The following is a 13659-nucleotide window of genomic DNA, read 5'->3' on the forward strand; positions in this document are numbered from 1 at the left end:
GGAGAGCTTTAACAGTTTACAATTTCATTCAAAAATACATCCCCATATTACCATACATTTTGTCCTAGAACGAGTCCCTCTCGACCCGGCCAATGAGAATTCCATATCCTAAATCTGTCTTACTAACAGCCACCAATCCGTCACAGTTGGAGGGTTCGGGTATGTCCACTATCTATCTATAGCTAATCTTGCTGCTACTAGTAAGATAGAAAACAAGCTATTACAGTTTAGATTTCTAAAACTATATCCCATCGTAACCTCGGAGATCAGCAAAGGTACTCCTATCCCTAGTTTTTGATGTAGAACATCCCCAACATTCTGCCAAAATGTTGTTAGTTCTGGGCATGTCAAAAACGTATGCTTAATATCTGCCGCATATAGATCACATTTTGTCAGTTCGTTATTAGCATTATTACCCAATGACCATTTTACAACTCTATCCGGAGTATAATATAGAAGACAGATCATATGGTGTTGTTGCAGTCTCAAATTAGTCGCATGTACAGCTTTGTCTATAGTGTTGAGGGCCTGTAAAATAAAACCAGCCACTACCGGAATCCCCAAAATTCCACTCCCCCGTTCCGCCAGTATACCACAATCGTCGGGTTTCCCAATGCTGAGCCATTTATATGCTCTACTTATCAGAGATTTTGATTCCACTGCGTTGAGAAAACCCCATATCTCTGAATCATTTGTATTTTCCAATTTTAAGTTTTTCAAAAAAAAAGTCTTGAATCAGGTAATATTTAAAAAAGCAAAGACCCTGGTAGCTTATATTTTTTCTGTAGGCTCTCGAATGAGACAAAGCCGTTATAAGCATATAAATGTCCCATACAGTTAACTCCCCTGCTAAACCCATTTCCTGCCTACCGTGTCGTGGAATATCTCCGGCAATCCTGGATTCTGCCAAAGAGGCAGCTCCCTGTGATAGCAGGAGATATTCTTGCTTAGCAGGATTGAACACCAAATATATACATCATCTCGTATGGTCTTAAATTTTACCCTTTTAAAATAGTTGGGATCATTAAGCTGCATAAAACATATGACTCTCTGCCCCCAAAATAAAATTGTGACTAGAAATAGTGTTGGCTGAATTAATAAGACTACGTAGGCGAATAAAACAAGCTGACCAAAAATATGTTTTAAAGTCTGGGAAATCCAGACCGCCTTGACTATAAGGAAGTTTTAACTGATCGATTGCTCGCCTTGCCTTCCTATATCCCCATGTAAAACTACTTAATATTCCATCCAGTTTTTTAAAGAATGTGTTTGGAACGTGAAGTGGAATGGCATGGAAAAGGTAGAGAAATTTAGGCAAACATTTTATTTTAATAATATTAACTCTACCAGTAAACCCAATTGGTAACATGTGTCATTTTTTATTTAAAGACTTACTTGTCTCTTTTAATAGTACATCATAATTTAATGATAGAATTTGATCAATCTGTGTTGTTATTCTAACCCCTAAATAGGTAACGGTTGGGCAGATTCCTGGTACTTGCCTCTCGGGTTTATAGTTGAGGAGAACGTGCGTCTTATTGACATTTAATTTATAACCCAAAATTAAGCCAAACTGTTCCGCTGTTTATGTTATTATTTTCAGCGGTTCTCTTGAGAAAACCGCTATGTCGTCTGCATAAGCGAATACATTCGGAGAGTTTGCTCCTGATTTAAAATCCCTTATTCGCAAGTCATTTTGCAAAACCGAAATAAAAGGCTCTATATACAAAGCAAATAATAAGGGTGACAAAGGGCATCCCTGGCTTGTACCACACAATACCAGAAAGTTAGATGACTGCAGACCCAAGTAAACCAGTTTAGCGCATGGCTTGTCATATAGTACTTGTATCTGTTTCAGAAATTGGCCCTTTATCCTAAATGGCCCACAAGAATTCCCACCCCATTCGGTCAAACGCTTTCTGCGTCTAGAAAAATCATACCAAGTGGGGTGGGTCTGATATTTGCAATATCTAATGCACTAACTGCCGTGTTTACATGAGAGGTAGTAGCCCTCTCTTGAATAAACCCATGTTGGTGGTGGGAAACTAAATTGGACATAATTGGGGCCAAGCGATTAGCTAAGATTTTAGCATATATTTTTGCGTCTGCATTTATCAGTGAAATTGGTCTATATGTCCCACATTCCTCCGCTAGTTTACCTTTCTTCAGAAAAACTATTATTTTTGTCATGTGCCATGAATCAGGAGTTTTCCCTTTAATTCCATTTTCTTTTATCACCTGACTAAATTGCTCCATCGTAATATCCTTAAATACTTTATAGAATTCTAGTGGAATAGCATCTTCTCCCACAGCCTTCCCTGAAGGTAATGCACCCATCGCTAATTCTATCTCATTTTCTGAAATATTTTCCTCAAGAAGGTCGGATTCCTCGCTCCCCATCTTTCTAACAGCACTATTTTGGATATACCTGTGGATATCCTCTTGTGTGGGCTGTATCGTTGGAGTAAACAGTGTTTTATAATAAAGAGCAAATTGTTCTAGTATCTCCGATGATTGCTCATATATTTTACCACCGAGCCCCTTTCTGCTTTTGTATGAGCGCTAGCCCGATCGTCTGCCACCTTGAAAGTGAGTACTTTACCTACACTTTCCCCAAATTCATACTGTGATAAACAATATTTGTTATATCTTGCCACGCTTTTCTCTCTCCATATTTTCTTCAAGGCAGAGTGTAATTCTATTAACATAAAATCTAATCGTTCAACATCCTCCGAGCTTTCTATGACAGCCTCTGCATGTTGATCCTCCGCCTACCAGACATCTAATATAGTTGTTTTAGTTATGTTTGCTCTTTTTTTCGTTTTGTCACCAAATATATTGCTGGGTATTGCCTCTGATACCTGCTTTATATGCGTCTCACACAACTATAGGAGCAGCAGTTCCTACGTTTTCCCTGAAGAAAGTCTCTAGTTGACCCCTGACCATAGCCACATACTCCTGATCGGTCAAAAGATATCTAGATAACGAAAAAAGTCTTATTACCCTGTTCTCTGAGATTTTAAATGTAAGGAATATGGGGTTATGGTCAGAGGTCACTTCTGGGCAAATTTCCATGTCAGGGGGATGAATAGTAAGTATACCTTAGTATCGTAGATCTAAGGTTCTCCAGACATCACTAACACCCTGTAGCCACCCTAGTTCCCTTATTGCGGCTCTTGTCTTTCTCATTCTTTGAAAAGCCCCCCGTTGTGTTGTATCAACATTATAGTCCTTCATGCAATTAAAATCACCCATCACAACCCTCTCCCCCTCCCAGTTTAACATTTCTGCATTTATCGCCTCAAAAATAGTAGGCTCATCCGTATTCGGGCCATACACTACACAGAATATATAACATCTTCCTTTTATCTTCATCTGTGCCATTGCCCATCTGCCACCTTTATCTGCCTTTGTGTTACCGATTACCCCCTCTGCCCTTTTATGTCTCAAAATAGCAACCCCTCGTATAGAGGCACTTTGCATGGTACACACTATCACTTCATACCCCAACTGCTTTAGTAGTCCACTGTCTTTATATGAAATATGTGTTTCCGTCAACATGACAAATATGGGAGTTATACATTTTTAATTCCTCTGACACCAGTTGCCTCTTAGTCTTACTGTTCAATCCGGCCACATTCCATGCTAAACACTTAAACTTAAGTTGATCCATAAAAAAAACAATACTATCAATGCTACCACTCGAACCCTCCATTTTTATTGTTTCATTATTACATACCACTACTCTGCTAATCTTTTGGTTCCATATTACCCTGCCTTTATTTTTTTCCCCGATTTTGCCCTCTCCCTTCCCCTCCCCCCACCCTTGCCCCCACTAGAGCAAATCCAACCTCCCTACTCCTAGAAGGAGGAATCTTCCTCTTCCTTAAGCTGCAGCTGGTTTTGGCAGCAAAAGTGAAGCTCCGGTCTCCACAGTGGCCCCTGAGGACTGACAGTCAGTCATTTTTATCTTAAGCCAAAGATAGAACCCAAGTTATATTTAAAGCTATTAAGGAAAAATAGGGAAAAAGAAAAAAATCCATAACTCTACATACTATTAAGAATTAAAGAAAAGATTCCACCTCTACATGAGTTGATATCCCCAGAAGCAAACCCTTTGACACCCAATCCCAAATGTTAATCCAACCCTAAACCCCTTTCCTTATCCCGTTTTCCTCCTTTCTGCCATCTACACAATGCTTCCTTTGCCTCGAGCTCAGACATATAAATAGGACTGTCCTTCTCTTATTACTTTCAGACGCGCTAGTTCTTGTAGGTACGCCTGTACACCAGTTGCTTTTAATGGATCAATCAGTAACCTTAACTGCCAGCGCCTTTCCATTGTCTCTTTGCAAAAATCTGACCAAAAAAAAATAGAATACGATTCTACTGAAATTGGCGCTTTAGGTTTAGCTTTCAGTGACACTTCTTGAGTAAGCAAAAAATTGCCAAAATGAATAAGGAAGGGTCAAGAGTTTTTAACATCCTACCTTCGCTGTATTAATGGTAGTCTGTGTGCCCTCTGGATCTGGCAGTCCCAGTCCCAGTCCACCAAGTCCGGAAAAGCCTTCTGCATTGAATGTAAGACAAAACCTCTCAGGTCAGTCCCTTCTTGCCCCTCCGGGATTCCAAGTAATTTCAGATTGTTCCGCCGCTGGCGATTTTCCATGTCTTCAATTTTCAGCTGCATTGAAATTAGCAGATCTTGATGTTGTTTGACAGCGACAGCCATTTGTGAAGTTGCTTCCTAATGCCAGCAACCCTTGACTGGAGTTCCGTCATGTTGTTGGTAATAGACCCGACCTTCGAGTTGACTTCTTTTAATGACTGCTGAATGTCCTGATTATCAGCTCTAACTTGAGAATATAGCTCCCTTGTTTCCTCCCTGTGATCTTTAAGGGACTGCAGTATGAGTGAAAGTAGTGACGCTTCTCCCATTGGAGTGTCTCTATCTGGTAGACTCTTTCAGGAGTCCACTTCTCCCTCTTCTACTTCGACAAATGCAGTGCAGGCATCTTGCTGACAACCAGCCGCCCCCGATGACCCCTCAGGAGTTTCTCCGGATGACAACCAAATGTCATCTGCTAATCCCACATCCGAGAGTCTGGATATCGCGGTTGTGACCCCTCCTTTTGACTGAACCCACCTTCCTTTGGTGTTATAGATCTAGGGTCTTTCCTTTTGTCTACTGATCTTGGGGTTTGCTTCTGCTTTTGCTTTAGTTTTTGCTTTATGCCCGCTGGTTTCTGTGCTGGAGTATCCATCACACCATTATTCCTTTAGATCTCAATCCGACCCCCTGATTGTGCGCCCCTACCAACCAAAACTGCGTCAGAGCTACCATGAACACTCCTGCTAGCCGTGCCATCCTCCACAAAGGCACTCTGCTTTGAGGTGTCCTCTGCCACCCGCTACTGCATCTAAAAAGTTTTGTCTTAAACCATCTTCAGCCGCATTGCCTTTCATTACTGTATCACTTATTAGCTTTTCGCCATCTCCCTGCAATGGCACTGTTGCATCTGTACTGACAAAAAGTCCGTCCTGTTGGTTTTCTTTAAGCCCAAACAGTACTTTACTCTGACTCTTTAAACTAGCATCCAGAAGTATAGCTTGTTGTTTTTCTGTAAGACTAGTCTCAGAGTCAAAATTCAGTTCATGCTCTATATCAGTATTTTCAGTCAATTGATCCCCAACCTTAAGCATAACATTCGCCTTGGAGTTACAGTGTAGCTTGGTACTGTCAACGTCTATACCAATGTTACAATGTTGCACTTCTATTGCACGAGTAACAATTTCAGCCAGTTTGTTTCCGTCGATTGCCTCCGAGCCTGCTTCTGAGGAAAAAAGCCCTGCTGAGCACGCAGACTGGAGCAGCCGCAGCACCGGCTTCCCAAGCTTACCGCCACTGTTGCCAATTACTTCACCCGTCTGCTCTTCCAACCCTTGCACTCCCTCCATACCGCTAGCAGTGCTTACCGGTAGGCGGCTCGTCGCTCGGGTGCTCCTCGCTGTACATTTCGGCAGAGCCATATCCTGTAAACCGCTTCATGCCTCGGCGTTCTGCCAGCACAGTTCGGCCTGAAGGTGTAATCCCAGCCTTAACGATAAACGCCAAGCCGCCAAACACACAGCTACCCTTGTGGACGGCAAGAACCTCGGTCCAATCATCCGCATTCGGCAGAAATTCGTCAGAGCCCACTCCAGGAGGTAATTCCGGGTAAATCCGAGTAAGTCTCCGGGTCACTCCCTGGTCTATGACAGCAGTCACTTCTTAATTTCCCAGTGCTTACATCCGAGATTAATGTTTCAATGCGTTTTTCTTTTCTTATTCCCGTTACTTCTTAGCTAGTTCTTCATCTATTTTCTACGCATTCCTCTGATTTCGTTCTGACGCCACAGCCTCGGGAGCTCTACTGTGTGCCGCAGCTCACAGACGGCATCAATCCGCCATCTTGCCTCCTCCGTGCGGCTCTCCTTTTCACACCGATACTGATCGTCTTTTCAAGGAACTTTCTATTCTGTGTAAATCGTAGAAGCGGAGACAAGTCTTCCTCCGTGTGATTAAATAAAACTGTGCTAACCTAAAAATGTTTTTGAATATTTGTTCAAAATGATATAATTGTTGTGTTTGTTAATTTATCGTTTACTGGGACCATTGCTCCTATGTACTGACATACACCCAGGTCACAGTGATATTTTTGGGTTTACCGTTCTAGGTAACCTTAAATGCACCATAGTACTGAAAATGTAAATGAGCATGCATTTTGCACTAAAATATAGTGCAAAACTACAGATTTTTTGGGAGGAGGTTATCAAAACCCTGGCATATCAAGTAATCCGATTTTTGAAACCATGCAATAGTTAACAGTGGAACACTGCAGAAGCTAGCACCTATCTATCTCCAAATTGTGTAAGAGAAGGGAAGTACCCCAAATCTGTGTGCACACAGTATAAGCACCCACTGTCACGGTGCAGTCCTCAACTGGACTTAACAGAGTTTAACAAAACCGAGCAATTGGTGCACCACCTTATGAACAATGTCACAAATTACAAAGTATGTCCAGTGTTGTTCTTCAAGTCCTCCTTTTTATTTAATTACAATTTGATTTGAACATATCATGAATCATGTTGAGTAGACCAGCCAACGCTTTTAGTCCAAAACAATGGACTTGTTCAGGGCTATGTTATAGTAACAGATGCTGGACTTTCTCGGTGCATCCAAGTAAAGTGAAACGCCTGGTCACACACAACTACGGTGGGCCAAAGCAGATAAAATCAACAGTTCAGCTCCATGATATGTGCTGAAAACGGGAATACGATGGAGTTGTAAACAAAGTATTTTGATCATTAGGACTGGGGTAGATTGAGTTACAAATCAAGCACAAGTTTATGATTGACTCAGCCCAAATGGCATTTCAGCAGAACTGGCCTGTAAGTAATTACATTGAATTGCCTATGTAGCCTAGTCCCCCTCTGCCCTGAAGAGAGGTGCATGCGCTGACAAGATCAAGACATTTCAGACTGCAGCCCCAAACCCAGGTGTAAGCTATTGATCTACAAAACCCTCAGAAAATCAGATGCTGCAAATTTGTCAAGGTCAGGAATATCTGTATATCATCTATCGAAGGAGCTTGATTTCAGCTTCTGTGCAAATAAACAGGAGTTATAAGCAAACTATACACATATTTTGTTGACTGTAACATAAGCTGGAGAAAGTTTCAGGAGCTCAAATATCTGATTATGTTTTATCAGTCTGTGCTGGTGGTGGCATAGCACAACTCCTTGACTGCACACAGCTCACCCATGCGCAAGCCATCAAGGGTCGTTACTGTAGGCAGCAGATTCCTTTCTTTACAGTTAAAAATGGCCCGCCACATGTCCATTAATGCTAAAGTTTGTAGGTCTAAAACGTTTGGGAATCGCTTGTCTAATCACTTCTGAATTAGGTTGGATTTGTAAGGAATCAAAAGGCGACATGGACATTGGACTGTTCCAATTGGAATAGGGTCAACACCGATTTGCATATGGTTGAGTACAAACTGAGGTGGCATGGTGTGCAAAATAACGATGGACTGGGATGCGGCCCGGAGTAATTACCAGCGTCTGAGATTAACTCAAGCATTCTATCCATCCGTTTTTTGTATACTTTATGACTTTTAATTAGGGTGCATTCATTGGAGAATTCTGTTTTAGCATAGATATTTTTATGTAAAGGATGGATTTATATTTCATCCACCACAACTGTCTCTACTCCGCAAATTTGCACAGTATGGCTTATCACACCCTATTTATCTGTGCGGACATTTTATTTCAAATTATTCAAAGGACAATGTGTGTTGTCACAGACTGAAGACCTGTATTTTGACCATATACAGCATGCACTTCGCCTGATTCAGAGGTCTTGGAATATAAGACTCTAGGGTGGGATGTACAAAGCCCTGTTGTGGTTGCAAACCTTGTAAGTTGCAAAGCTGCAGGATGTACAACTGCAAAGAGCCATTGTTCTTCAAACTGCACCCATTTTCTGAGTCGGAAAAGCCTTTCCAAGTCGCGAGTTTTGCGATCTATTCCAAATCGCAGTTAGGAGTCATCATGAAAAGGACCGTCCCCTCCTAATTGCCATTGTGGTCCAAGTCATAACCAGTTACTGTTCTTCAAAGGAGGTGGTAAGTGATTTACAAAACAACTTCCCCTTTCTGTATTATGCCAACAGCCTCGGTTGGGGAGAAGGCAGTGATCTAAAGGACCACTGCCTGATCGCATGATATTTTCCAAAGCGTCTAACTTTTTTTAATTTAAGGAACATGGACTGCTTGTAAAAATAAAGTAAATTTAAAAAAAAGTTCTCTTTTAGGAATGCAAACACCGAAATGGCGTTTCTGCTGTTATGTGCAGGCCACCATCCCTGTGTTTTTTTAAGCCAGTCATAAGCATTGCAATAGGGACCTGACTGACTAATATTCATTAGGCCACTCATTCTGCGGTGCACTGCAACTCGAGAGTTTGCAGTGTGACTATTGGTACATAGGTTCCATTGCAAAATCAACAACCTCGCTCTTAGTAGATCAGGTCCTTGGATCTCATTAACGATTGTGTGGTGATAGTTCTAGACGATATGCATTTTCCACTAGGAAACATCTGTAAGGAACCTGTTCCACATCATCACCTTCCTTACAGTACAAGCTCCTTATCTTTGTAAGTGATGAACGCTGTCCTGTCAACAGTAGTTTGCAGAGGTGTTTGTTACACTATGCTGTAATGAACAGTTTTCGAATTAAAATGCCTTATGTATGTACTTCTTAAAAGCTATTGAAGAGCCTTCCATGACTTTAGATCAGTTTGTGAACTAGTCTTTGGTTAATGGTCCAATGTGGTACTTACAACCCCATGTGCATACTTGTGTTTTTTGTATCCAGGGTTCCCCCACTGTTCTTTAAAATGCGCTAATTACCCACACTGTGCTTCAGGGAGATCCTGCAAACCATTTTGTAAAGGGTTTTTTTTTTATTACCATCCAGCTTTAATGATTGGTGCGGGCCCATTAGAAGATAAAATGCACCATTTGCCACTAATTTTCACAAGGCAGTTCTTCGGAAGAAGAAAAGGCTCCTTATAATGTTGTAATTATAACCTACCCAACCATAGCACCCGCACACCCCACTTTGTCAGCCCAAGTGCGTCTGTCACAGCCTAATTAGTGATGCGGGCTACAGTTTGTTTAAGGTGAAGCTGTTTTGAAGTGTAACATCTAAAGTTGATATTCTCATGCATCCCATCTCCTGGCAATTGACAGGTCCTTGTGCTCCGTTCACCAAGGATAATGCATTGATCAGCAATGTTTTGCTTTCTGAACTTTCAAACAAACTCCTTCAGTGCAGCATGTTGTGATCTGTCCCAAATGTCTGTAATCATTCAAATTTGGAAATAGATTCTAGAGCAAATAGCCATGTTAGGGACACTCTTCTAAAAATGACTGTAGCCCAGTATTACTTAGGGTATTTTACTATTTTGAGTTTTTCTTGGTTTAAAATTTGGGCACAAAAAGATTGACACCAGAATAATCAACAACCAAGCATGGGCAAATATAGATTTACTATGATGAAGTAGGTTTTCTTCAAAACATTGTTCTAATCTACAAATGTTTCTTTACAGCTTTTTTGGGGACTTTGGCTTTATGTTTGGCGGAAACCCACGGCAACAGGACCGGAACATTCCAAGAGGAAGTGACATTATTGTGGAATTGGAAGTAACTCTGGAAGAAGTATATTCTGGGAACTTTGTAGAAGTAAGTGTGTGAAACTTTGTCTACCTTTATAGAATGGGACTGTAAAGGATTGTAAATTATGGACATCCCAGGGGAATCATACTCCTACAAATTCCAGCAGTGGAGCAAATATAAATAATTAAGCAGTTGTATATGATAGGCACACTATATACCTACCTCAAAACAAGGACCTATTGGCCTGGTTTCTTTTTTGTTTTCAAAAGAATCACAGAGATATTATGTTTTTTGTAAGCAAATTACTTACGCCCTACATTGTCCAGAATGTTTAGAGGACAGACATTTAGAAAGTGCCTTATTATCTTACAGCCCTGTAGTTGTTTTTGGAAATCCAACTAGGATGGATGTGAAACAAAGTGGTGGTGAGAAATTCAGCATTGGCCATAGTATTTAATGCCACACGCTGAGAAATGTAGTTTCAACGGTGTCTTTTGGCTCCAATGGCATTGTGGGAAAAAAGCCTTGTGAGGCAAGCACTTATCAAAACTATTTCAATTCAAATATTTTTCCAGTTCAACATGGTGCTTCTGCTTTTAATTTGGCAGGAGACTTGTTTAGGTGAGACACTGCATGTATGCCCCTTTTAAACAAGGTTTGGCATAGCCAATAGGTCTCGCCTTTGGGACCTTGTAAGAGTATAGCCATGCAACATTTGATTTTCTTGCACCAAGGATATTTTGCTGGATAACTAAACACTTATAAGGTCCCAAAAGCGAGACCTATTGGCTATGCCAGTGCTTGTTACTTCTGATATGGCTCCAGTAATCTCCCTTGCCTCAGGCTCTCAAACCCCATGGTACCCTACCATACATACCTATCATGGGGGAATCGCTCCCTAGTTTGAGGAGCTCTTGGAAGCAGAGCAGATTATGCAAAGTAAGGTGTTTGTGGCAACTGAATTAGGGTAAACGCTCGAGAAATTCCCACAGCAAGAATATGTGGCCATCGCAGAGAAAGGAGGGGGCTACACAACAGGATAGGGGTTCCCTGGGACAACAATGCTGGTGTCTTAGCATGTTCCTACTACTGCTTTGCTTCTGGTGCTAGGAACTGACCCTTCCATTTGAAAATAAGAGACAAGTGGGATTAGCCGCAGTGATGAAACATGGCGCGCCCTGTGAGTGAGGGAATGTCACCCGTTTACTTAATGCTAAGCTGGGTACTGTGTGCCAATGAAAGGGCCACCAACTTTGGCGTTACCTGTGTTACAACCATGTTGGGCCCAAATAATGCAGGAAGACATTGCTTTTAACACGAATACATGTGTAAAATATGGTAATTAAAGTGAAGCTGCCCTAAAAAAACAAAGGGCGGGGGTTCTGAAGAAGGGCAGCAAAAAAGTAAAACGGGGCACTTCCGTTTTTTTAAAAGCCAAACTGGGGCTTCAGTCCCAATATATGGACAATGGCAAACCACTCTAAACATGTTAATAAGAGTATTCTTGTCCTGAGAGTTGTTCTGTGCATTTTAACCCACACTTGCCTTTATAAAGGTTTATGGGTAGAAATAAACACGTTGATAAAGGATGTGGAACTCAGTTGTGCGCTGCCTTTGCAGGAGCCGCACATATGTGCATGTATCTCTCCTCATTTTCTGCCTACTAAAACCTTGTCGCAGTGCTTAAGTGTGCCTATACTGAAATATCCACTCAGGGTGTGTATGGATGTTTTGCTGCTAAATATAGCTGTGCTGTGCTACCATGCACTCACTTCATGTGGCGGGTGAAGACCAGGTTTCTCCACAGAAAAAGGTTGAGCTCAGCTAGATGATGAAGGCTAGGTGTCAGTTCCTCCATCTGCACCAGATGCGAGTGCTTAATTTTTACCACCCTCCTGCCCCCACACGCACGCGCCCCCCACGTCATTAAATAGTCGGTTTACAGGTATAGACTCTTACCTTACAGAGAACTACTATTAAATAAGTTAGTCTGACTAGTTCAACTGACGCAAACCCAGATTTCAATAACGAGAACGCGTAACCTGTCACAGGAAGGGCTACGAGTGGGAAGAGTGTCCGTGAATAGGTGGAGCCATGTGGCCGCCCAGGCGTAGAAGCAGGCAGGAGTGCACGTCAGAGAAACCTCCTCTTGGTATTTGAATATGTGCGTCTCTCTTACAATTTCCAGTGAATTTTGCTGTTGTCCCACCAAACTATGTTTAGAGACACAGATGAGTGTGAAGTTGTGAACAGTACAGTGTGTGTGTGTGTGTGTGTGTGTGTGTGTGTGTGTGTGTGTGTGTGTGTGTGTGTGTGTGTGTGTGTGTGTGTGTGTGTGTGTGTGTGTGTGTGTGTGTGTGTGTGTGTGTGTGTGATAAAGAGCTGGTCACATGATCTGGGGGACGAAGGGGGGTGCGTTACAGACCAGGCTGCTTAACGTCCGCGGTTTCCTAAAGTCTTGCTGCAGCAGTGGCCACAGTTGCGTTTTGTTCGCATTCTCAAAAATTGTCTAAGCTACACACACCCGACAGCTCTGGCCGTCTACACCACCTCAACAGTTATCCACCCGCATCCCTGCACCTGTGGTCTGTGCCACTGTCGTCATTCAAAGACACACTCACAAACCACACCTACATCAGCAGAGCCCAGCAGCCGGTAAGCAGGCTGTGCACAAAGAAGGTCCAGATGATTCTCCATTTCCACGAGTTTCGCAGCGCGGAGTGCAGGGTAGGAAAGAACCGATCCACACTCCAGTTGAGAACATGGAAAGATGCGAACGACACAGCGACCAGCTGCACACCGGAATCCATGGAAGAGTGCGGAAACGAAGAATCCGAAATCGGAGGACAGAGGCACCGATAGGGATCCAAATATGTAAGAACAAACAGGAAGGATACAATGAAAAGGGAAAGAAACAATAAGCGCGGATGCGCAAAATACGAAAGTGAAACACAGCCTTGCTCCTTTTTTAAAAGCAGAAGAGATAGGCAAAAGAAAACAAAGTCACCAACATGCGAGCTGCGTGGTTCGCGTGTGCTCGTGTGACAGCAGCTGTTTTCACGCACACACTCGTGCTTGTGGCGATATCCGCCTTGCTGGAGCGAGCAGCGGCCAATTAGCATGCGCTCGGCTGCTCGCTCCGGCAAGGTGGATGCTGCCAAAAGCACGAGTGTGTGCTTGAAAATGAGCAGAGCGACGGCTAAAGGCCCTCCTAAGCAGCACATGCGCGCTGTTTAGGCGAGACCTAAAAAGGGGCTTTCAGCATTATCCCAAACATATGCTTAAAGTTTTGCATCCAGCACCACTGTAAAAATGTAAATTGATACTTGTATAGCGCACTACTCACCCGCAAGGGTCTCAAGGCGCTTGTACGAATACCGCTGTGGAACCCATCCTGGCTTTCCCTTTGTGGCGTCCACTCCTGGGCACCCCCAAGGTGG

At 42.5% G+C, this 13659-nt stretch overlaps 1 protein-coding gene across 1 annotated transcript in view; it reads left to right on the forward strand.

The window, feature by feature from the left end:
• Window positions 1-13659, forward strand: part of DNAJB11 (DnaJ heat shock protein family (Hsp40) member B11) — a 183018-nt gene that overhangs the window by 94199 nt on the left and 75160 nt on the right. Inside the window, exon 4 of the mRNA XM_086955452.1 lies at window positions 10153-10285. Coding sequence (XP_086811578.1) covers window positions 10153-10285 — 133 coding nt within the window. The remainder of the gene's footprint in view (window positions 1-10152; window positions 10286-13659) is intronic.

The sequence above is a fragment of the Lissotriton vulgaris genome, chromosome 2_1, assembly GCF_964263255.1.
Source record: "Lissotriton vulgaris chromosome 2_1, aLisVul1.2, whole genome shotgun sequence".
In the NCBI taxonomy this organism is placed as follows: Eukaryota; Metazoa; Chordata; class Amphibia; order Caudata; family Salamandridae; genus Lissotriton; species Lissotriton vulgaris.